Source organism: Balaenoptera physalus (assembly GCF_965194825.1).
Source record: "Balaenoptera physalus genome assembly, chromosome: 1".
NCBI classification, from domain to species: Eukaryota; Metazoa; Chordata; class Mammalia; order Artiodactyla; family Balaenopteridae; genus Balaenoptera; species Balaenoptera physalus.
Genome location: NC_138882.1, coordinates 152,972,037 through 152,997,660, shown reverse-complemented (window position 1 = coordinate 152,997,660; position 25,624 = coordinate 152,972,037). Strand labels below are relative to the sequence as shown.

Sequence of the window (25,624 nt, the reverse complement as noted above, 5' to 3'; positions counted from 1 at the left end):
ACCGTCATCTGCAAGCCAAAGGGAGAGGCCTCAGAAGAAACCAAACCTACTGACAGCTTTATCTTGGACTTCTAACCTCCAGAATTGTAAGAAAATAAATTTCTGTAGTTTAAGTCACTTTGGTATTTTGTTATGGCAGCCCTAACAAACTAATACAAGGCCATTTCTCTTTTCAAAAACCATCAATGGCTTCCCATCATACTTGGAATAAAATCCAAAATCCTTACCAGGGCCTAGAAAGCTCCACATAATCTGGCGCCCCACCACTTCTCCAAACTTCTTTCCTACTCTTCCCTCATTCTCTTTGCTCTGACCAAAACGTTATTGCTCTTTCTTGAACATCTGCTCCATCTCTTTCAAGTCTTTGCTAAAATGTCCCCTTTTCAAACACACTTTCTCTGATGCACTATCTAATATTGCACCCCAGTCCATCCCTATCCTCTTTTATCCTGTTTTAACTTTTTTCACACTATTTATCATCACTTGTTTTTGTTTTTTAGTTTTTTGGGGTTTTTAAAAAATTTTCTGTCTGCACCTTTAGAAAGTTAGCTCTGAGGGCAGGGCTTTTCTTTTTCTTCATAGCTATATTCCCAGCACCTAAGACATTGCCTGGCACTTAGGAAACATTTAAGAAATATTTGTTGAATGAACAAAAAGAATGTTAATGCCTAAAGGGGGCCTGATACATGATAGGTACTTTATATCTGCTAAATGAAACAAAATACCAAGTAATTTTATAAAATAAGTAAAATTATGTGTACACATATACACACTAAATGTACATAAAGGTATAGCAAAAGAACTAAAAGGATACAAACCAAATGTAACAGTAATATATACATCTGGAGAGAGGAATAAAAGTAGAGCAAGATACAAGAACTTTCATGCTTTACTCTATAATTTCTACATATTTTTCAATCTTTTGTAATAAAAATACAATCACTTATTTGTATAATAAAAATAATTTAATGAAAATCCAAAACCCACTCCATAACAAATTAAGAACACACACACATACATACACACACACATACACACACACACACACACACACACACACGCACACACACAACCCTTAGCTTTACAGAGAGTTAACTTCTATAAAATCATCAAATCCATTTAAAGATAGTTATGGACAAAATGCTCTTCATCATCACTTCTATTCAGCACTGTATTAGAAGTCCTAGCAAATGAAAATAGATCCACAATATAAATAAAATAGATTTATATGGCAAAGATATTGAAAGCTAAAACAATTCATTGCAAAAATATACAATTACCTAGAGAATGCAAGAGAATTTAAAATATATATATATTAGTATAGTATGAAGAGTTCAGCAAAGCATCCAAATCAAGAACCATGAACAAAAATCATGAATTTCCTATATACCAAAAGCAACCAATTAAAATGAGACTTAAAGATCCTATTCACAAAAGCAAAAGAAACTATAAATATATATCTAATAATAACACCTCACATTTTAAGTGTATTAACTTATATGTCTTAACCCATTTAATCTTCATAATAACCCTAATGAGTTATTATTCCCATTTTATGCATGAGGAAACTAAAGCACACACACACACACACACACACACAGAGAAGGATTTTTATTTGCCCAGGCTTAGCAGGGATTGAACCCAAGTAGCATGGCACCAGAAGCCATTCTGTTCCTCATCCAACATGAGGAAAACTAGAAAATTTTACAGGAGAAAATAACAGACCTGACTAGTCATACCATGCCATTGCAATGGGAACATCCAATATTACAAAGATATCAATTCTTCCCCCAAATTAATCTATAAATTCAAAGCAATTCCAATTTTAAAATCCCAGTAAGTTTGTGTGTGTGTGTGTGTGTGTGTGTGTAACTTGGCATACTGATTCTAAAATTCATATGGACAAAAAAAAAATCCAAAAATGCCAAGAACATTTTGAAAAGGGAAAACATGAGGGGGAACTGCCTTACCAATTATAAAAATAAATATTTTAAAGCAATTAAAAGTAAAGAGTATACTGGAACAGGAACACCTACAGATCAATTTAAGAAAACAGGTTCTAGAAACAGAGCAATGTTTATAATATTGTTGCAACACTTTATTTTGATTCAATAAATGATGTTGAAACAACAGATAATTCATTTAGGGAGATAAAATAGCCATCTCTACCTTACACCTAACACATATAAATTCACACAGCTTACAGAGCTAAAAGAAAAAAAATGTCTTAAAAGTATTTATGAGAAAATATTGCTATAATATTGGTATGAAGAAAATTTATGCTAAACAAGATACAAAATCCAGAAGCTATAAAGGGCGGTGGGGGGGGAGGAAAGATTTCACTATATTCTAATTTAAAACTTTTCTAAAACAAAACATCATAAACTAAATCAAAGAGAAAAGTACATACTGAGAGAAAAGAATAACAATATACACGAGTCCCTTCAAATCAATAAGAGCAAAAAACAAAAACTAATAAAAATAGGTTTAAAAATATATACAAACATTTCAAAAAGAAATACAAGATGTCCAATAAATGAAATGATGTTGAACCTTACCAGAAATCAAAGATAATCAACTGAAAACAACAAAATATTTTTCATCCAGCAAATTAGCTAAATTTGTATTGCTATCCAATACTGACAAGGGGACAGGGTATTCTCACACACTTGCTTATGAATCTCAGTGGGTGTAGTATTTTTGTAGGAGAATATGGCCATACCTATTTTCTTAAAAATGTAAACTCTGAATACATTTCAACCCAGTGATTTCATTTCTAGATATCTTATAGAAATGTTCACACACATGCACAAAGATATGTCAACAATGTTCACTGCAGCAACATTTGTGGTAGAGAAAAATTGGAAATCATCCAAATGTCCATATATAGAAAAATATGCAAATACATTATCTCACAGCCATACCACAGTATACTATATAGCCTTCAAGACCTCATTTCCATATAGAGAGAGAAAATCATTAGGACCCGGGTTCTATCTTAAATTGCTATTTTTAGACCTAGACTATGCTAAATCATTATAGGTCAAAAAAGGGTACTTGGGGGGCTAACTTTGTAATTATATAACTCGTCATTACCTCCCCCCAAACCATGTGGTCTCAATTATTTGTGTGTGTGTGTGTGTGTGTGTGTGTGTGTAAATTTTTGGAGGGGTAGGGCTCTTCTAAGATGTCTAAGAAAACCTCTCTCCCTCTAGCTTATTCAACTTGTCTACCTTTATTTGGTTTCATCCTCACACTGCTCCTGTACTGACTATAAAGACTGAAGTAGGGAATTCCCTGGCAGTTTAGTGGTTAAGACTCGGTGCTTTCACTGCCGGGCCCAGGTTGGGGAACTAAGATCCCACAGACTGCGTGGCATGGACAAAATAAAAAAGACTGAAGTAGATTTTTCAAACCAAGCCCAAGAATCAAGAATGTGGCATTATTTTCTTTATAATAAAGTATCCACCCACTCATTTTTATTTGTTCCTTAATTAAATGAACCAACCTTTTGTGAAGCCACTTTCAGTCACTAAAATTACCACAGTTAAGAGCTCATGTATTTAAATCCAAAAATTCTTGAGACCATATAGTGGGGGGCAGGGGACAGGTAGTGACAAGGTACATAGCTACAGAGTACCGTCTTTTAACCTAAAAAGATTTAGTACTGTCTGTCTAGACCTGGAATTAACAATTTAAGGCTAAAGCCTTAGTCATTAACTACTGTATAGTACATTTGAAACTTTAGACATCTTTGCAGTTTAAAGCTGCAAACCTAGTTTAAGAAGTCCATAAAAGCATTAATTGTTATGCTCACCAAACCATTAAAAATTAAATCCCTGTTCAGTTTTGCCTATAATTCTAGGCCAGTTGCAACTCTCAAGTTAAAACAGTCCACATAGTAAAGCTGATATGGCCTGCCTGAGTCAGCTAAAGCCTTCTCACCCAAGCTGCATTAGTTTAAAGCTAACCATACAACTTGTTTAAAAAAAGAAGAAAAAGATGGGGACTTCCCTGGTGGTGCAGTGGTTAAGAATCCACCTGCCAATGCAGGGGACATGCGTTCGATCCCTGGTCCGGGAAGATCCCACATGCCCCGGAGCAACTAAGCTCGTGCCACAACTACTGAGCCTGCGCTCTAGAGCCCACGAGCCACAAGAACTGAAGCCCGCGCACCTAGAGCCCATGCTCCACAATAAGAGAAGCCACCGCAATGAGAAGCCCGCGTACCACAATGAAGAGTAGCCCCAGCTTGCCGCAACTAGAGAAAGCCCGCACGCAGCAGCGAAAGGTAAAATTTTAAAAAAGAAGAAAAAGAAACAAAAACAAAAACTTACTGCATGGTACAATACGGTTCTTGCAAATAACCAAGATCAAAAAAAATCCACATGCTTCTCTGCTTGTTAAAACATAACAGCAAGCCACCTCATTTAAGACTCACCAGAAGGCCTTTTTGTTCCCTAATGGCAGTCCTTCCCTATTTCTCAAGGTTCCTCATCTATGGATCAGTTGTTAGGTTATTAGGTGTAATTGATCATTTTAATAATGGCCCCCACAGTGACCTGGTCAATCTTCCCAACAAGAGTTGGAGTCTATTTCTCCCCACCCCTTGAATCTGGGCTAGCTTTGTAAACTTTGCCCTATAATTCGTCGTGAAGTCCTAAAGCCTAGGCCTCAAGATGCCCTGCAGCTTCTGCCTTCACTCTCTGGGGACTCAGCTGCCATGTCAAGAAGTTTAAGCTAAACTATGAATGAGGATATATTATGTGCAGAGAGAAGGCCTACCTTCTAGCTGTCCCCACCAAGGCCTTAGACATGTGATTGAAGCCATCTTAGACCCTCTAGCTCCAACCAACCCACAAAATGAATATAGCCACAAAAGTGAGCCCAGGTAAGAGGAAAAAAAAAAATTGCCTGGTCATCCCATAGAATTGTAAAAAAATAATAAATCACCGTTGCTTTGAGCCACTTAAATTTTGAGGTGGATTGTTACACAGCAACGCTAATACATTAGGAGGACTCAAATGATTGAACAAGTCTACTTCCTGGTATATACCCAAATGAGTTTAAAGCAGAGACTAGAAGAGTATTTGTAAGCCAATGTTCACAGCAGCATTATTCACAATAGCTAAAAGGAGGAAACACCTCAAAAGTCTATCAACAGATGAATAAACAAAATGTGATATATACATACAGGGGAATATTATTCAGTCTTAAAAAAGACGGAAATTCTAACACATGCCACAACATGGATGAATTTTGAAGATATTATGCTAAATGAAATAAAGCAGATACAGAAGGACAAACATGGTATAATTCAACTTACATGAGGTACCTAGAATAGTCAAATTCACAAATAGATAGTAGAATGGCAGCTGCCAGGGACTCAGAGGAGGAGGAAATGGGGAGTTATTATTTCATGGGTACAGAGTTTCATTTTAAGATGAAAAAGTTCTAGAGATGGATGGTAGTGATGGTTGCACAACAATGTGAATATACTTAATGCCACTGAACAGTACACTTAAAAATGGTTAAAATGGTAAATTCTGTTATGTGCAGTTTACCACAATTTTTAAAAAGCACGTCTCTTCCCCACTTGCTTTCAGAATCAGACGAGAAAAAGAGGTAACAGAAAAATAGAGAGCAAAATGTCAGCTTTATCCTTGATATAAAGCTAGGTTGGCGAACACGGCTCAAGAGTGGTTTGGAAATGGCTTGCTAACACTCTCTGAATTGAAGTATCCACGAGAACTGAAATATTTCCCCCAAAAGGCAGAGCTAGTCCTGCACTCAGTCTACTGCACTGGCTAAGAATATGCCAAAATACTGGCTGTCTGCAGGCTGGAATGAAGAGAGAGATGAAAAGGTTAGACTGAGCATGCCCAAGGTCATTCTACTGCACTCACTAATCAAATAAGTCACTCCTGTGAAGGGGAAGAAGAGGTAGAGAAAGAGGCTACCAGTGTTACCATAGTAAAGTCCCTCTCATTGAAACAGTGTCCCTATATCATATAGTAGCTTCAAAAGAAAAAAGAAAACCGAGGGGAAAAATTAGGGAAAAAATTCAAGAAAAATTTCCTGGGACTGAAGAATTTATATTCTAAACTGATTGAGGAATGAAGATACAAGAAAACAGTTGAATTGATGGATTTACTGATGTGTTTGACCATAGTTAGAGGAGTTTTAAAGCTCTGGCAGAGAACCAGGGTAGAATTCATGTTAGATCACAAAGAGCACTAAACAAAAATAATAGTAATAAGGCATCTTAGATATGATGCACAAGCAACAATAAAAATAAATAATCATAAAAATTTAGAACTTTTGTGCTTCAAAGGATACCATCAAGAGAAAATTTTTGCAAATCATTTATCTAAGAAGACCTATATTTAGAATATATGAAGAATTATTACTACTCAATTAAAAAAATTAAAGTTGGACAAAGGATTTAAACAGATACTTGTCCAAAGAAGATACACATAGTATAAGATAAGAAGATGACAGATGACTAGTAAACACTTGACAAGATGTTTAACATCATCAGCCATCAGGGAAATGCAAATGACAATGAGATACCACTTTATACCCTCTAGGATGGCTATAATCAAAAAGACAGATAGAAGCAAATGTTGGTGAGGATGTGGAGAAATTGGAACTCTCACACGCTGCTGGAAGGAAAGTAAAATGGTACAATCACTTTGGAAAAGTCTGAAATATCCTCAAATGGTTAAATGGTTTCCATATGATCCAGCAATTCTATTCCTATTTATTATATACTTGAAATAAATGAAAACATACATCCACGCAAAACTTATACATATATGTTCATAGCAGCATTATTCATAATAGCCAAAAACTATCCATCAACTACTGAATGGATAAATAAAATATATCCATACCATGGATTAGTCAGCAATAAAAGAAATGAAGTACTGATACATGCTACAATGTGGATGAACCTTGAAAACATTAAGTGAAAGTAGTCAATCACAAAAGATGACATATTATATGATTCCACTTATATGAAATGTCCAGAATAGACAGAGGCACAGAAAGTAGAGAGACTTCTAGAAAGTAGATCTAGAAAGACAGACAGTGCATTAGAGAGACAGAAAATAGATTATCATTTGCCTAGGGCTTGTGCAGGTTGGACCACTGGGGAGGCTGACAAGTAAGGGGTGTGGGGTTTCTTTCTGAGGTAATGAAAATGTTCTAAAATTGTGGTAATGAATGCACAACTCTGTAAATATACTAAAAGCTAGTGAGTTGCACACTTTAAATGGGTGAATTGTATGGTATGTGAATTATATCTCAATAAAGCTGTCTTTAAAAATAAGGCAGTTTTTAATACTAGAGACAACAAAGTTGCTCAAGAAAGAAGATGTAATCATAGTAGACTACATGTTTCAGTATGAACAATATTTTGAGCTATAAATACTGATACTGGTTTATCAAAAAAATTGGGATGTATTTTAGAACAGGAAGTGGGATGTTACATCTGAATTTCATTTTCAATAAAGACCTATTAATGAAAAATTAATAAATTACTAATTTTAGCAACAAAATCAACCAGATTAAAGATTTGTATCAAGTAAAATAAATGGAAACAGCAAGAAATCAAACTTTTTAGTCCACAGACACGAAAATTATTTGACAAACCCTCTCTGCAAATAAAATATGAATTTTTAGGCCATAACATAATAAGAAATTAACAAAATAAAACATAATAAAGATCCCTGAAAAAAGATCCATTCATATATGAAAACTTAACATATGACAGAGTTGGCAATATAGGAAAAAAGATATGCCAGGAATTACCAAACTATGGCTTACAGTCTTCAAACTAAGAATGGTTTTTACTTTTTTTGTTTGTTTGTTTTTTGTTTTTAAATTTATTTATTTATTTACATTTATTTTTGGCTGTGTTGGGTCTTCATTTCTGTGCGAGGGCTTTCTCCAGTTGCGGCGAGCGGGGGCCACTCTTCATCGCGGTGCGCGGGCCTCTCACCGTCGCGGCCTCTCCCGTTGCGGAGCACAGGCTCCAGACGCGCAGGCTCAGTAGTTGTGGCTCACGGGCCTAGTTGCTCTGTGGCATGTGGGATCTTCCCAGACCAGGGCTCGAACCCGTGTCCCCTGCATTGGCAGGCAGATTCTTAACCACTGCACCACCAGGGAAGCCCTGGTTTTTACTTTTTTAAGTGGTTGGAAAAAAATCCAACAAAAGATTAATATTTCATGATACATGAAATTATCTGAAATTCAAATTTCAGTGTCCATAAACAAAGTTTTATTGGAACACAGCCACACTCATTCATTTACTTATTGTCTATGGCTGCTTTTGAGTCACAATGGCAGAATGGAGTAGTTGTGAGAGAGCACACACAGCATTTTCACTGCTGCTCGATAACCTAAAAACTGCAGCAATGCATGTATAACTGAACAGCATTTCAAGTGTCACATGTACTATAACTTCTTCTTTGAAACAACAGCACATATCTATCATGTCCAAATAAGGAAAGGGAAAAGTTGAACTCAAATGGCACACTTTCAGTGTGGATTTTGTTAATAAATTCCTATCTTAAAAAAAAAATTTAAATAAATAAATAAATTCCTATCTTTAGTAGTCATTTGCTCTTGTAGACTTTATAATCATTAGTTCTGTTAATTTCTGTCAGAAAGAGAAGCTGAGGGACTTCCATGGTGGGGCAGTGGTTAAGGATCCGCCTGCCAGTGCAGGGGACACGGGTTCTGAGCCCTGGACCAGGAAGATCCCACATGCTGTGGGGCAATAAGCCCGTGTGCCACAACTACTGAGCCTGTGTTCTAGAGCCGGCGTGCCGCAACTACTGAGCCCGCACACCCAGAGCCCGTGCTCTACGACAAGAGAAGCCACCTCAATGAGAAGCCCGTGCACCTCAACAAAGGGTAACCCCCACTCGCCACAACCAGAGAAAGCCCACACGCAGCAAAGAAGACCCAACGCAGCCAAAAATAAATAAATAAATTTATTTAAAAAAAAAAAAGAAAAGAAATAGCTGAACTTTTTTTTTTTTTTGGCTGCTCCGCGCAGCTTGCAGAATCTTAGTTCCCGACCAGGGATCGAACCCAGACCCGTGGCAGTGAAAGCACAAGTCCTAACCACTGGACTGCCAGGAAATTCCCAGAAACTGAATATTTTTAATTTCCCTTACTCTGGAGTAAGCAGTTTGATGGTTTAGCACTAGGAACGTTTTATTGCAATGTTTTGAGCTCAGAGTAAAAACTTAAACTTTTTTGAAGAACAGCCTTCAGCCACTGTCAAATACCAGATGGCTTTGGAAGTTAGCTTTTGCTGCGGACTTCATGTTTCTTAATGATTTCAACCCAAAATTACCAAACAGTGCCTATACGCAAAACTTATGTTTCAAAAACAACTAATGTTATCTGAATTACAAGCAATGGCAAGCGGCTTTATACTCTTCCTGTGATGTTTAAAGTTAAAACAAGGGCTTCCCTGGTGGCGCAGTGGTTGAGAATCTGCCTGCTACTGCAGGGGACACGGGTTCGAGCCCTGGTCTGGGAAGATCCCACATGCCACGGAGCAACTGGGCCCGTGAGCCACACCTACTGAGCCTGCGCGTCTGGAGCCTGTGCTCCGCAACAAGAGAGGCCGCGATAGTGAGAGGCCCGTGCACCGCGATGAAGAGTGGTCCCCGCTTGCCGCAACTAGAGAAAGCCCTCGCACAGAAACGAAGACCCAACACAGCCAAAAATAAATATATAAAAATAAATAACTAAATAAAAGATTTTTTAAAAAAAGTTAAAACAAGAAGCCCTATCTCCATTCCCACACAAATTTGCCACAGATACGTTTTCCAAGCAAACTACGGTTCCAGCAGTGTTTTTCAGACGTTGGTGCAAGCACAAAGGAAATTTCCTTATTTCAAAGTCCTTTTAACTGTGCAATTGAGGAGCTTCCACCTAATTTTCAATCAGAAATGATTAATCTACAATGTAATGGCATTCTAAACGGCAAAAATATCAGAGAAGAAACTAATAGAATTCTATAAATGCCTTCCAAGCAATGAATATGTTCAAACAAAATCAAATGCTCGTAGACTAATATCAGTATTTGGTAGTACCTGTCTGTGTGAAAACACATTTTCAAAGATAAAATATGTAAGCTCTCATTACAAATCAGTATTAACAGATGACACATTTACAATCAACTTTAAAGACAGGGAACATTAACTTTGAACCTCCCCAAAAGCAAAATGCTATCCCTCCCAAAAAGAATTCCACCTCTTCTCACTAGTAGACCTGTATTACTAAATAAAGTACTACTATTGTATTTTGAACTTAATGAAAATTTTATTAAAAATTTGCAGAGGAAATTCCCTGGTGGTCCAGTTAGGGCTCAACGCTTTCACTGTGGTGGCCTGAGTTCAATCCCTGGTCAGGGAACTAAGATCCCGCAAGCTGCGCAGCATGGCCAAAAAAAAAAAAAAATTTTTTTTTTTTTACTTTGCAGAAATTTGTTTTCTTTCTTGTTATATAAGTACCTACATAATATCATTAATTTTGCCTCTTGACTGACAAAGTCTAAAATATTTCTTATCTAGCCCTTTACAGAAAAAATTTGGTGACCTCTGGGATACAGACTTTTCAAAAGGTGTGCTTGGACAACTGGCTGCCCATATTTTTAAAGAACAGTAATAAAATTAGATCCTTACGCAAGTGTAAAAAGCAAAACTATAAAACTTCTAGAAGGAAATAAATAAGATGAAAAAGCACAAACCATAAATAAAAAGATGAATAACTCTGATTAAATTTTAAGACTTTATAAACAAAGGGTAATGATAAGCTACATAGACTTAGAGAATATATTTGCAACTCATATAATCAACAATGGATTAGTATTTAAAATATGTAAAGAATCCTTACAAGTCAATTTAAAAGAGGGGAAAAAAAACAACCCAATAGAAAAATGGGCAGCTCATAAAAGGAGAATCCAAATGGCCAGGAAACATGAAATAATGTTTGATTTTATTAGTAATAAGGGAAATTGCAAATAAAAAAATTTTTAAGAGAAAAATATTTCCCACAGATCAAGTTCTCAATAATTTTTTTAAAAATCTAACAGTATCAGGAACTGGTAATAATATATAGAAGCAGGAACTCTGGAATAAATGTAAATAGTACAACTAATTAGAAGAGTACTTTGGCAACATCTATAGTAAGGTTAAAAATTAGTCATTTCACTTATAGGTATATAAACAAAGTCTAAAATGTGTACTCAAGGAGTCATGTGTAAAAATGTTCACTGAAGCACTGGAAATGACCTAAATATACAACAATCGAGAAAAGATAAATTGTGGCATAATCAGAAAACAAAATACAACAGAAAATTGGGAATAATCTAAATGACCAGTGGTAGGAAAACAAATAAATAATGATATATTCACACAAGATATTAAACAGCATATAACACAAATAACTAGTATTACACTTATCAGCATGAACAAATCTCAAAAGCAATGTTAAACCAAAAAACAAAAAGTTATGAGACATCCAATGTGATATAATTTCTATTTATGTCTTAAAACATGTGAAAGCAATAATGTATACTGTTTATAGATAAATGCATATTTAATAAAAAGTATACAAATATACATAGGAATGGTATATATATACAAAATTCAGATAATGGTTAAGACTGGAAAAAGAAGGTAGGGAATGCAATAGGAGGGGGCAATATCCAAAGAGCTTCAAGTGTATCTATATGGTTTTATAAAAAATTTTAATCTGAAATAAAAACAAGAAATAAAATGATTTTAAAAAAGGAAGACTGCAAAACATATCCTTATATATCCATTAGGCCAGAGGAGAAAAGGATGAAGGGGTCAGAGATGGAAGCAAGACTATGAGAAAGGCACCATTCTAGGCACTAGAGATATAGTGATGAACAAAACAAAGTCCTTGCTCTCATGAACAAGTAAATATATACTATATCAAATAGCAAATAAGTGCTATGAAGAAAAATAAAACAGTAAGAAAGAGCATAGGGGTGGGGAACCTAAGTAAAATTGTTATTCAATACAGGGTGCTATTTAAAGCCACAGCACAGGGAGCAAAAGTAGACAGGGAAGAGAAGTCCAAGAACTGAGCCCAGGCGCTCCAAAATTTAGAGATAAGGAGAAAGGAGATAAGGAGAAACCTTGCAAATGAGGCAGAAAGAGAACTAAGAACAGTGTTGACCTGGAACTGAAAAAAAGCATTTCAAGAAGGAAAGAACGATCAACTGTGTCATAAGATACTGAAAGGTCAAGTAAGATAAGAACTTGAGAACTGACCAATTGTAAAAGTTATTGGTGATCTTGAAAATAGCTATTTTGGTAAAGCAAAGTGGCAAAAGCCCACTCTGAGTTCAAGAAATAATAGGAGTAGATGAACTGCAAATTTTGAATACAGACAACTCTTCTAACAACAAGCTTTGCTATCAAGGAAATAGAGAAATTTGAGTAGCTGGAAGGGCATAGGTCCAAGGGGATCTGAGCAAAGAAATGCTTTTCCCCAGAAGATAGGAACAATTACAGCATATTTGTATGCTCACGGGAATGATCTAGTAAAAAGGGGAAATTGATGATGCAGGATGGAAGGGGAACAACTGGTGAAATAATTGGTGGCTGGGATCAATAAAGAGGGGATGGGATCTATTGCACAAGTGGAAAGATGCGTGTTAGGTGTATAGACAGTTGATTTATTAATAACAGAAAAGAAGGCATACAAAGATTCAAAGAAACAAAATCCCTCTCTACAAAAATTTCAGCATAATAGAGGGGAAAGACAAACCAGTACTTACAAAAATATGAAATACCTTGAAAAAAATTGCTACAGGGGCACACAAGAGTGTAAATAATTCACACATAGGAGGGGAAGATTGAAGGAAGAGAGGTAAAGGGTTCACAGAGGAGGTAATGTTTGACCAGAGTACAGCATGTGCCAAGAAAAGTAGCACAAAACCACATAACAGAATGTGAAGCTGGAAAGTTAAGAATCAAAAAATGGAGGGACTTAGACCTTATCTGCCATGGTTAAGAATTTTGCTTAGAAGGAACCAAATGAGAGAACACAATTCATTTATACTCTAGCTAGTGCTCAGTACCTGCTCAGTAATGTATTTTCATAGAATAGCATTTAGGCTATCATGTAATAAGAGCACTATCTAATAGGATTACTGTAAAGATTAAATGAGATAATCTATGTAAACTAAGTGCTATAGAATAGCACTTAATACCTAGTAAGCACTCAACAAATACCAGCTATTATTAGGAGAACAAAGATCATTGTTGGTGGTGGTAATAAAAATATAAAATCTCTGTACACATCTTCAGAGGACCAAGTGAACTTTCCAAACTACAATCTACTTCCAACCTTTCTGCAAACAGTTTAATTCTCGTCCAACCATGTAACTAAGCCCACCATCTCCACCACAAAAAAAGAAAAAATAATACACACACACACACACACACACACACACACTAGAAAAGGACTATAATATACTCAGTTTCCTATGACTTGGACAGGCTTAATGACTGACTTCATTCTAGGAACCAGTATGAAAATAAGACCTATGTCAGAGTGGAAGTCCCAGAACAAACCATCTTCTTGTCTGCCAGTTCTCCCAAGTAAAGAATATCCTAGAAACAGACCAGATCACCAGAGGTTACCCTACATATCTACCAAACCCATTATGATTGGGTCTACACCCAAAGGATTCAGTTGAGAATAAATAGGCTTCTAAGGTAAAGAAAAATTTGATAATCTAAACATCCTATAAAATGCTAATGATTAAATTATGGTATATCTACACCATGGACTTCTAAGTGGACAAAATATATTGAAAAACACTTAATAAGAAAATGTTCACAACATTGTTAAAGATGGTATTATACCATTTCAAAATTATAAATTACAACTGCATAGCAAAAAGGAATAAAGGTTATAAAAAATGTTACCAGTGGTTAATGCCAGGTGGAATGATTATAGGGAATTTAAAATTTTTCTTGTTATCTAAATTTCCTACAAGGACCACATAATACTTTTGTTTATTGATCAATCTTTTTTAATTACTAAAAAGTAAACAACTCAAGTCAAATCTCTCCTTTTCTCTAGAGAAACAAGCTTACTTAATATAACTTCTAATCATTTCTCTACATATCTAAACACAGTAAATTACATTTTAGGTAAACATATAATGGGAGGTGTTGTTTTCTGGGTTTTCTTTATAACAATGGAATTATACAATATATTTTGGTTTGCAACTGGCTTTTTTCATTCAATAGTAAGTGGGACACCTCTCCATATCGATATATAAAACCATCTATCTATTTTTTTTAAACACTTTATTTTTTTTTAATAAATTTATTTATTTACTTATTTACTTATTTATTTTTGGCTGCATTGGGTCTTCGTTGCTGCACGCAGGCTTTCTTTTTAGTTGCAGCGAACGGGGGCTACTCTTCATTGCAGTGTGCAGGCCTCTCATTAAGGTGGCTTCTCTTGCTGCGGAGCACAGGCTCTAGGTGTGCGGGCTTCAGTAGTTGTGGCACATGGGCTCAGTAGTTGTGCCTCACAGGCTCTAGAGCACAGGCTCAGTAGTTGTGGCACATGGGCTTAGTTGCTCCGCGGCATGTGGGATCTTCCCGGACCAGGGCTCGAACCCGTGCCCCCTACACTGGCAGGCAGATTCTTAACCACTGCGCTACCAAGGAAGCCCCTCTATCTGTTCTTATAGTTACATATTATTTTCCTTGTAGGATGGTATAATAATAATCTTTAGCCAACCAATAGACAATAAAGTTGTCAACTTTTTGCTATTACAGTGCTGCAAATATCATTTAATAATTGTGAACATATTAAAACAATAACAGCTAACATTTGAATGCTTATTACGTGCCAACTACCACAAGCTTCTATATGAATTAAATATACTATAATATCACCATTCATATTATTATTTGTATAATTTATATTTTTTTCTCTGTAACCTGCCTATTCATACTTGTTTTCTCTCAAAAATCAAGTAATTATTTTTTAAAACTGGCCAGGATACAAATTTGATCTAAAAAGTTCCTAGCAGAATATCCCCAAGAGTTCCATGAAAATGCCTGGCATATGGGCACTCATGCATTTAGACGTTCTACAAATACTATTTGAGAACTATGACATGCTGTGAGTGAGCAAAACAGACTTGAACTCCAGATTCATAGGTTTTTAGCGTAGCAAACATTTGTTAAATTAAGTTAATTAGAGGAAAGAAAAAAAAAGTGAGGAGGGGAACACATCAATTAGAGAAAGAATAGTACCATATACATCAGCGCACACCATTCAATACACAATTATTGGGTTGGCCAAAACATTCGTTTCCGTAAGATGGCTCTAGTAGAGCTTAGTTGTGTTTAACCTCATTCAAAACAATTTCATTAGAGTGTTTTGTTACACCTGTCGTATCAGCGTGCATTTTTAAGAAAATCAAAATTGGTGAATTTTTGTGTAGCCATTTTAATACTGAAGATGGAAGGAAAAAAGCAACATTTTCAGCATATTATGCTTTATTATTTCAAGAAAGGTAAAAATGCAACTGAAACGCAAAAAAAGATTTGTGCAGTGTATGGAGAAGGTGCTGTGACTGATCAAACGTGTCAAAAGTGGTTTGAGAAGTTTCATGCTGGAGATTTCTCGCTGGACGATGCTCCATGGTCGGGAAGACCAGTTCAAGTTGATAGCGATCAAATTGAGACATTGAGAACAATCAATGTTATACCACCTGGGAGACAGTCAACATACTCAAAATATCCAAATCAAGCGGTGAAAATCATTTGCAGCAGCTTGGTTATGTTAATCGCTTTGATGTTTGGTTTCCACATAAGTTAAGCAAAAAAAACCTTCTTGACCACATTTCCGCATGCAATTCACTACTTAAACGTAACGAAAACGTTCCGTTTTTAAAACAAACTGTGATAGGTGATAAAAAGTGGATGCCGTACAATAATGTGGAAAGGAACAGATAATGGGGCAAGGGAAATGAACCACCACCAACCACACCAAAGGCCGGTCTTCATCCAAAGAAGGTGATGTTGTGTATATGGTGGGATTGGAAGGTAGTCCTCTATTATGAGCTCCTTCCGGAAAACCAAACAATTAATTCCAACAAGTACTGCTCCCAATTAGACCAACTGAAAGCAGCACTCCACGAAAACCATCCAGAATTAGTCAACAGAAAACTTATAATCTTCCATCAGGATAACGCAAGACCACATGTTTCTTTGATGACCAGGCAAAAACTGTTACAGCTTGGCTGGGAAGTTCTGATTCACCAGACATTGCACATTCGGGTTTCCATTTATTTCGGTCTTTACATAATTCTCTTAATGGAAAAAATTTCAATTCCCTGGAAGACTGTAAAACGTAACTGTAACAGTTCTTTGCTCAAAAAGATAAAAAGTTTTGGGAAGATTGAATTATGAAGTTGCATGAAAAATGGCAGAAGGTAGTGGAACAAAACGGTGAATACATTGCTCAATAAAGTTCTTGGTGAAAATGAAAAATATGCCTTTTATTTTTACTTAAAAACTGAAAGAACTTTTTGGCCAATCCAATATAATTACCCTTAAAACAGTCTTGCCACATCTTGTGGGTCTAAGCTACTATCTTCAGATTAATCTTAAAACACTGCTTTATTTACATCATTTTCATGCTCAAGAACTCATAACTTCTCTCTCAGTATTTCTCAAATATACTTCACCCATTCTCTACACTATTTCAAACCTTCACTGCTAAAGGCTTCCCTTCTGTTTCCCACTCCTTCCCGTACAACTTCTTAGAGGACCACTTAAATTGACCTCAATGCCTACTTTACAGGAAAAAAAGTCCCTAATCCTTCCAGAAGAGAAGGAAATCAACACTTACCAAGCATTTATACAGATCACTAAAAAAAGCAGAATGGATGTCCTGGAGGTATGATTAACATTTCCAAAAACTTAAAACAAATTACATATAGAAAAGTAAAATTCCACAGGCTATTTTAATAAATGCAGACTGGTAAACAAGTATTTTGAGGTGTTATTTTCAACAAAATATTCCTTTAATCAGGTCCGCCTCTGGTACTTATTCACACATTCAAAAGATAAATAATTATAATACAATGGATGTGTACTGTAATGGACCATGTATAAAGTCCTACTGAAATACAGTGAAAGGAGGGATTAGTTCTGCCTGGAAAGGCTTCACAGAGATAACATCTGAGCAGGTCCTAGAAGGATAATTCAGCTCTCTGGGCTGCAGATTCCTCATGTCTACTTCTGGTTACAAAATTCAGAGAATTTAACTTTAGGATGGGTAAATCTTTAAAATTCATCTACTATCGAGGTTTTCCACCTTTATTTTAAAGTAACAAAATCTTTCCTTTAAGAGTCTAATTAAAAACGTTGGTATATAAAACAGATAAAAGTGGACCTGCTCTTTTGAAAGGAGAGGAAGTTATTGGAAAACACTGCTATTCTTTTTTTTTTTTTTTTTTTTTTTAATGGCTGTGTTGGGTCTTCGTTTCCGTGCAAGGGCTTTCTCTAGTTGTGGCAAGCGGGGGCCACTCTTCATCGCAGTGCGCGGGCCTCTCACTCTCTCGCGGCCTCTGTTATTGCGGAGCACAGGCTCCAGACGCGCAGGCTCAGTAATTGTGGCTCACGGGCCCAGTTGCTCCGCGGCATGTGGGATCTTCCCAGACCAGGGCTCGAATCCGTGTCCCCTGCATTGGCAGGCAGATTCTCAACCACTGCGCCACCAGGGAAGCCCAACACTGCTATTCTTAATCAACACCCTTCACTTTAAAATAAGAAAACTGAGACACTAAGAAGGACAATGATTTGGCAAAAGACCACAAAAATGTAGAAATGCAACAATTACTCAGACAATACCTTTTAAGCATTATCTCCTGTTTGAAGTCTTTTCTAACTTTCTCCCCAGGTAGAGTTTATACCACTCCTTACTTTATTCCTTGCTATACCCAGCACATACTTCTATTACAGTTTCTATAAAACTTTAGTGCTCTAATTATACCTTTTTTATGTGTCTGTGTCCGTCTACTACATTGGAAGCTCCCTGAAGGCAGGGACTGTCTTAATCATCTTTGTATGCCCAGTACCCAGAATAAAATATCATTTATTAAGTTATATTCAACCAAGTTTCAGAAAAGATTTAAGATAGCTCAGCGCTTAGCACACAGTAAGACTTGTAAGTATTTTTCAAATGAATATGCCAAAAATGAGGTCATTAAATGAAACAATACATCAAAGGCAGTGTGAACAGTATCTGACACATAGTGTACATTCTATAAACATTACCTGTTATTATGTAACTTTATATAGGCAGAAAAAAAACTGAAGCTGTTATTTAATCTGGAGGGCAAAAGCTAAATAACTTTTATCAAGGTTTCAACTTGCTCATTTATATTATTACTAATATAACCACATCTTTGATGAGAAAGAGAGAAAACTTAGCCCATCCATAAAGATCTTCAGCCTGGGAAGAATAGTACAAAGAGTTGTGTACTGTTAATCTCTAGATGTGGAGTGAAAGAAGAATTTAGGCCTGTCTTCAATTTAGGGCTAAAACACTTCCTTCTAGACCTTAGTTTCAGTCACCTGTCTTTTGCGGGTGGTGGGGAGTGAAAAAGATTAAGTCTAAGGTTCTTTCCTGCTCTAACAATGTAGGGGCATACAACAAATTTAACCTAGAATCCTTCAGCTTTCAACTCAGTAAGAACTTTATAAAAATCAGTAAATTGTGCAGGGCATTTGGTGTCAGATGGACAGGGTTCAAACCAGCTCTGTTATTATTCAGTTGTATAATTCTGAACAAGAAGCAGACTCTCTGGATCTCAATTTCCTCAACCTTTAAAATGAAGTTAGACAATATGCTCTCTCCTTAAAATACATTACAGTCATGACGTTCTATGGAATAAGTTACCTGTGAAGAAAATATTTAGGTGGGGATTGAGCCACCAGTTACTAGAGATGTTTAGAGGATTATGGCATAAACCAAAAGTTGAGAATTTCAGGATTAGAAGAAACCTTACAAGTCTTCTATGACTCAGTTGAGACTCAAGTCCTCTCTAATATATTCTTGGAAGAGTTCACCCAACCATTCTAGCAAAGAGAAACAACCCACGGAAATAAGTCACTTCATCACAGGCCAACTCTGATGCCTAAATTCTTTTACTGAAACCACACGATCCTCTAGTAACTTCCACCCATTAGTTTTACCCCCCTTTCAACTACAGGCTCCTCAAGTATTTGTGGATAGTGATGATATGCCCCTTAATATCCTCTCCAAAATTAAAATCCCCAGCCCCTTCAACCTTTCCTCATAACAGAATACCAAGACTCCCTGACCGTCCAGCCTGCCATCCTCAGGAAAACCTCCACTCTTGCTTTAGCGAATGTCATAACTACTCCAACAACCCGTCCCGTTCTGACATCCTGATTCCTGGTGGGACCCAAGATCTGCCCCTCGTTGAGCTGACACCACACAGATGCCCCTAACTGCCCTTGCCACTTCCGTCCAAGGAAGCTTCTGGGGTGGGAAGTGTGCCCCTGGTTGCTCCTTCGGAAGATTAGGAGACGAGAAGGTACCACAGCGGGAACAGAGAGGCCGCCCCCTGCTCTCCTCCCCGGTCCAAGCCTTCTCCCTCACCGGTATTGCTTGGGATCGCTGGGAGACTTGACGATCTCAGGATCTCCGACATTACTGACAGGCCCCCTCCGTCCCTCCTCCTCAGATTCATCGGCTCCCAGACGAGCAACCCGGCCGCTCTCGCCCAAATCCTGTCCATTGGGCTGCAGGTCAGGGCAGCTGCAGGTGGACTTCGCCTTGTTTCTTCCAGGCATGGTCAGAATAGGAAAGGGTCTGGCAGCCGCCGAGTCTTCGCACCGACCCCGCGCTTCTATTCTCCACAGCGCCGCGAGCTCCCGCCCGGCCTCACACCACAACTTCCTCCCGGTGGCACAGACTGCAGCAACCGTGACTCTCCTCAGCATTCACCACCAAGCCGGAGCGAGGGGCATCCCGCTCGCCAAGACCCACCTCCTCCAGCTGCTCCTCCTCCTCAGCGTTCCAGAGGCGGTGGCGGCCGGTGGTAGTGCTGCCGCAGCCGGGGGGAGGACAGGCCTGAACCCCTCCCCCAATCCGGTCTCCCTCACGCCAACTTCCCTCATCCCCCCGCCCTCCTGGCCGTCGATGACGCAATTGATTCTAGCCAATAATAAGGCAAGAGAGCAGTCACGCGCACGTAATCAACCAATGGGAACAGGGAATAAAAAGAACCAACGAGCGCGGGCCGAATTCTCGGAGCACCCAGCGAGCTCTTCGAAACCAGGGGTGGGCGGGGCGAGGAAAAAGAGGCGGAGAGAGTGGCGCGGAGGACGATGGGAGAAGGGCGCCCGGACGGTTGCGCAGCGTTTGTGACAGAAGCGGGAAGGTGGTTTGAAGAAGTGGTTGAATAGCTCTTCGGGGCTCAGAAGAAAATATTCCCCTCATGAGAAAACCGATAGGCGAGTGGAGAAAATTAATTCCCAAGCCTTTTTTTTTCCCCACGCATGTCATATTTTGCTCATCCTGCCCCTCAGACCTGGGGTGGAGACTGTGGCCGTGACTCAGCACGTAAAAAGCAGAACGCCGGAAGTATTTTTGTGCCGCCGGATGGAAGCTGCGCTTGAGTGGAGCTGAGCTGAACGCCAGAAGCAGCAGTTTTGCTTCTCCGCCTTGTGGCCTGCTAGACCTTCGTGCTGTTCGCCCTCAGGGCCTAAGAAAGTTTAAAACACCGGTGTAGATGTGTTCAGTCTTGCATGTGAAAACATTTTTTAGCTCCCCCTCAGACTGGAGTCCACAGCCTGAAGTTAGCAAACTTTTATTGAGCAGCCACCTCGTGTCAGGCTGCTGCCCTCAAGTCCTTTTTCCCAAAGTTTTTTCTGCTTTCAGTGGCCTTTGGTGGGCAAAATGTGATTGAAACAGACATACTTGAAAATAAAAAGCAACTGACATACAATGTCCTATTAACCATGGGATGAGGGTTCCTAGCACCTAAAAGGAATAAATATGAATGAGTGAATGGAGAAACACTTGAAGCAAGGAGATTTATTGTTGATCGTTATAAGTCTTTAAATTTTTCTAGGCTTCCCCAACTCCAGACACAGGGAATACAATCATGAACAAAACAAAAATCCTTGTCTTCTTGGAGCTTGCATTCAAAGGGGAAAAAACACAATGAAAACAGATTTTTTAAAAAGTGAAAGCTATGACAATGAATAATGCAGGATAGGAGAGGAGTTGGGAAGGAGAAATGCAACGATTCAGGCAGGAGGTGAAACCTGAACTAGGGCAGCAGATGAGATAAATTCATTGAAAAATATCGTTCAAATATCCCAGTTTGTTTTCAAGAACCTATCAATTTTTAAACTAAGCAATTCCACTAGATTGCCCTCCTTCAGAGCAGTGTATTTTCTTTATTACCAGTCCCTAACATAGCTTCCCAGCACATTGTAAAACGGTAATGTTTGTTGTTGAATAAATACCTGAAGTGACATGACTATTTTAGGTTTTGGTTTTTTTTTTTAACTCTCCAAAGCAATAACACATTACAAGTAATGATTCCCAAAATTGGGTTCACCTCTTGGTGAGTGTCTAGCCAAAAGACACAACTAAGCCAAAGATTGGGAGAAGGAAGGATTAATTACATGCAGCAAGTAAGAAAAATACTGGGGATCTTTCCTAAAGCAGTGTCTCCCTGAACAGCAAAACTGGGGAAGTTTTAAGCTAAGGGAACATGCATATTCATGAAGGGATTTGGGTGGTGTGTGCCTACACATGAAGGGGCTTGAGCAACAGCAAATTCAACAGTGAATTGGGGCAAAGTTTGACAAAGTCCAACCTTTAGTAGACTGAAGTCACAAGAGTCAGAAAAGGTCAACATGATCATTCCTTAGATTCCTACCAGTCTGAGGTCTTAGCATGTAGTTAACATTCTCCAACAGGGGGTAGGAGGTTAGTTCCTGTAGAACAACTCCAAGATATGTATCAGATTAATACTCCTCCCTTGAGGAGGAACTAGCACTCTCTTTTATCACTGAACTATTGTTTCTTGACCTTTTCCTCTGTTCCTGCATTCCTTTGTTCCCTTAAGATCATTAATTACTGAGTCCTGCTCAAGGGCAAGCATTGTGACCAGGCTTAGATCACAAAATGGCTTAGTCCAAAATGGCTTCTCTTGTGTCAGAAAAACTATATCTGGTTCTTTTCCTCTGAGGACTCCCTACCCTATCTGCTTACAGTAAGGAATCTTCAAATTCAGCCAACAATTGGGATTTTCTGACTAGAAACAAAGAGGGGCCACATCCTAAAGTGTGACCGTCTGTTTTTCCCTTTATAAAGAGGCCTCTGAATCTTACAGGTCACCAGACTATTGAAATAGGGCTTCCCTGGTGGCGCAGTGGTTAAGAATCTGCCTGCCAATGCAAGGGACACGGGTTCAAGCCCGGGCCCAGGAAGATCCCACATACTGCGAAGCAACTAAGCCTGTGGCCACAACTACAGAGCCTGAGCTCTAGAGCCTGCAAGGCACAACTACTGAGCCCACGTGCCACAACTACTGAAGCCTGCATGCCTAGAGCCCGTGCTCCGCAACAAGAGAAGCCACGACAGTGAGAAGCCCGCACACCACAAGGAAGAGTAGCCCCTGCTCACTGCAACTAGAGAAAGCCCGCGCACAGCAACGAAGGCCCAACACAGCCAAAAATAAATAAATAAATAAATTTATAAAAAAAGGAATATAGCAACACTCTGTAATTAGGCATTCATTTATTCATTCAACCAACAAATTTAGCGCCTAACATGTGCCAGACACTGGGAATAGAGTAATGAATAAGAAAATTTCCTGTTCTCTTGGAGCTTACAAGCAAACTAGTTGGAGAGATATTAAACAAGTATGCAAATTTTTAGATTTATCATTATGAATAGTTTTTGAAAGAGGGACCTAGTTTGGTCAGAGAGTTTCTCTAACGAGACATTTAGGCATACATTTGGAAAATGTATAAGAATTGGTATAGGAATGTATAGGAATAGACTTGTTCAAAAGCTTTGAGAAAGCAAGTCTAATATGGCTAAACTAGAGTAATCTGAGAGCAGAGGAGAAGTGAGTCAGTGGTCAAGATTATACAGAACCTTCCTAAGAGTAAAAAGAAGTCATTGCCTTGTCTATTTTGTGTGTAGCTGGATTCCTAGCTTCTAGAATAGTGCCTGGCATATTAAAGGTACTCAATAAATAATGGTTGAACAAATAAAACAGGAAGACATTATCACAGGTGTTTTCCAAGTAGATCACTCTGGCTGATGTGTGAAAAATAGTTTGGGGGTCAGGTGGGGGGAGGCCAAGACTGAAAGAAAGAAGAGAGAGAGCACTTAGGAGGGTATTAAAGTGATATAGACACTAGAAAATGATGGCTCGGATTTGAGGAGTAATAGTAGAGATACATGTACACAGATATGTCATATATTCAGGAGGTAGAATTGACTGGTTTGGGGTAGTAACTGATTCAATGTGGAAGAATAAAGAAGAGAGAGGTGTCACTCCCTGGTGTCTAGTTTTCTGGGTGAATAGATGATGGTGCCAGTATCTCAGTAAACAAGAAATTTTGAAAGAGGAGCAGGTTTGGGAGGAGAAAAGCCTAAGCTCAGTTTTGGATATGTTATGTTTGAGTCATTGTGAGCCATACAAAAGGAGGATCAGGTCTGGAGCTCAGAAAAGAGGCCTAAATTGGAGATGTCAATTTGACGTTTATGGACTTCTAGGTGGTAACCAAAGCTTTTTGAATAAAATCACCTACACTCATTGTGAAGAGAAAAAGACTCAAGAACTAAGCTTTGAGAGGCTTATAGAAGAGGAAGAACTCCCAAAAGAGACTGAGAAGGAACTACCAGAATGGTAAGAGGAAAACCATAAGAATGTAATATCACAGGAAAATTTTCTCTTTGATGCTTGGCCCAATACAATTCTGACCCCATAGCAAATGTCAAAAGTGTCAGATTAGATGTGTAAAATATGAGAACTAGCAAGGGATCACAGGAGTACTTTAATCTGGCCTCTTCAGCTATAAAGAGAAATACCTATCCAGAGAGGTGAAACTCACAAGTAACCGGTGGCACAGCCAGGACTCCCAAACCAGGAGTGTTATTTTCCCATTTTAAATAATTTAGAAATTTCCCATCTTCCATTTGAGCATTCATAATTATTGTGAAGAATATTCCTCAGAGAAAACAGATAAATTAAGCTATTGCCATTTTATAGGAAACTGAGATATTTGAAGGTTAAAAAGATCTTAAGAGCCCCAAGAAAGATAAGAAGCACAGATTATAATTTTTAACCTTATTTCCCCAGGCTCTCCTAGAGTGTTTAAGTGCTTTTTTCTATCTTCAGCCACTCTACACTCCTTCCCATTTTTACCTTAAGGATTTCTCTCCCCGGAATTCCCTGGTGGTCCAGTGATTAGGACTCCGCGCTCTCATTGCTGAGGGCCCGGGTTCGATCCCTGGTCTGAACCCTGGTCGGGGAACTAAAATCTCACCAACTGTGCGGTGCAGCCAACTGTCCTGCCAGGTCTGGTGACCCTTCTCTCACTATTTTTTTCTGATGAGGTCAGAAATCATGAAAATTAAACACATCTCATTTTTATGTTTGATGCCTGCTTCAGAAAGTTATTTTAGTCAATGCAATGGCTGTCTGCCTCCCAGAGGGACAAATCTGCGCCTTACTCCTAAAAAGTCAAAGGTAAATTGTTTTATTAACCCCATTACCCATCTTTATATCTGAGATTCATGATAATCAGAAATGTGGAATATTGATTCTAGGGTGAGTAGATTGGGAGTGCTGTGAGCCTCAAACCTAAAGTTATCTATCTTACTTGAGTGTCTAAAATTCCCCCATTAGTGATTCATTATCCTCTTTAGAACTCCTCTTAAATGCCAATAATATCCTTGAAAGGAGTAAAAAACTAGCACCATTTTGTGAATGGATTTGCTTTTATTTCCCCCTTTTTGAAGCACACTGTGGGCAACTTGAGATCACCATGAACCCAGGTGATAAAGAGGTTGCTAAATGTGAGAGGAAAGGCACAGAAAGAGGAAGTAGGTAACAAGAGAAATATTATTTACTTTACAATTCTGTCCTGGGCCCATGCTCTAAGCAATTATACTTTTGGAGCTCTAGTTATTAGTGTCCTGCCCACTGATGGCTCTCCACATTTGGTAGCTTTGTATCTAGGTCAAGAAGTAGGGGCTTCCCTGGTGGCGCAGTGGTTGAGAGTCTGCCTGCCAATGCAGGGGACACGGGTTCGAGCCCTGCTCTGGGAAGATCCCACATGCCGCGGAGCAACTGGGCCCGTGAGCCACAACTACTGAGCCTGAGCGTCTGGAGCCTGTGCTCCGCAACAAGAGAGGCCGCGATAGTGAGAGGCCCGCGCACGGCGATGAAGAGTGGCCCCCGCTTGCCGCAACTAGAGAGAGCCCTCGCACAGAAACGAAGACCCAACACAGCCATAAA

At 38.5% G+C, this 25,624-nt stretch overlaps 1 protein-coding gene across 3 annotated transcripts in view; it reads right to left on the bottom strand.

Annotated features, from left to right (window-relative positions):
* NRDC (nardilysin convertase) overlaps positions 1–20,251 on the bottom strand; it is a 94,254-nt gene extending 74,003 nt beyond the window's left edge. For 2 of the 3 annotated variants that reach the window (XM_082428927.1, XM_082428928.1), the window contains exon 1: positions 19,729–20,251. In XM_082428927.1, the coding sequence (XP_082285053.1) occupies positions 19,729–20,072 (344 nt within the window). In that variant the 5' untranslated portion in view covers positions 20,073–20,251. The remainder of the gene's footprint in view (positions 1–19,728) is intronic. The other variant, XM_082428929.1, reaches the window with a different exon arrangement.
* Between the last annotated feature and the right edge of the window lie 5,373 nt (positions 20,252–25,624).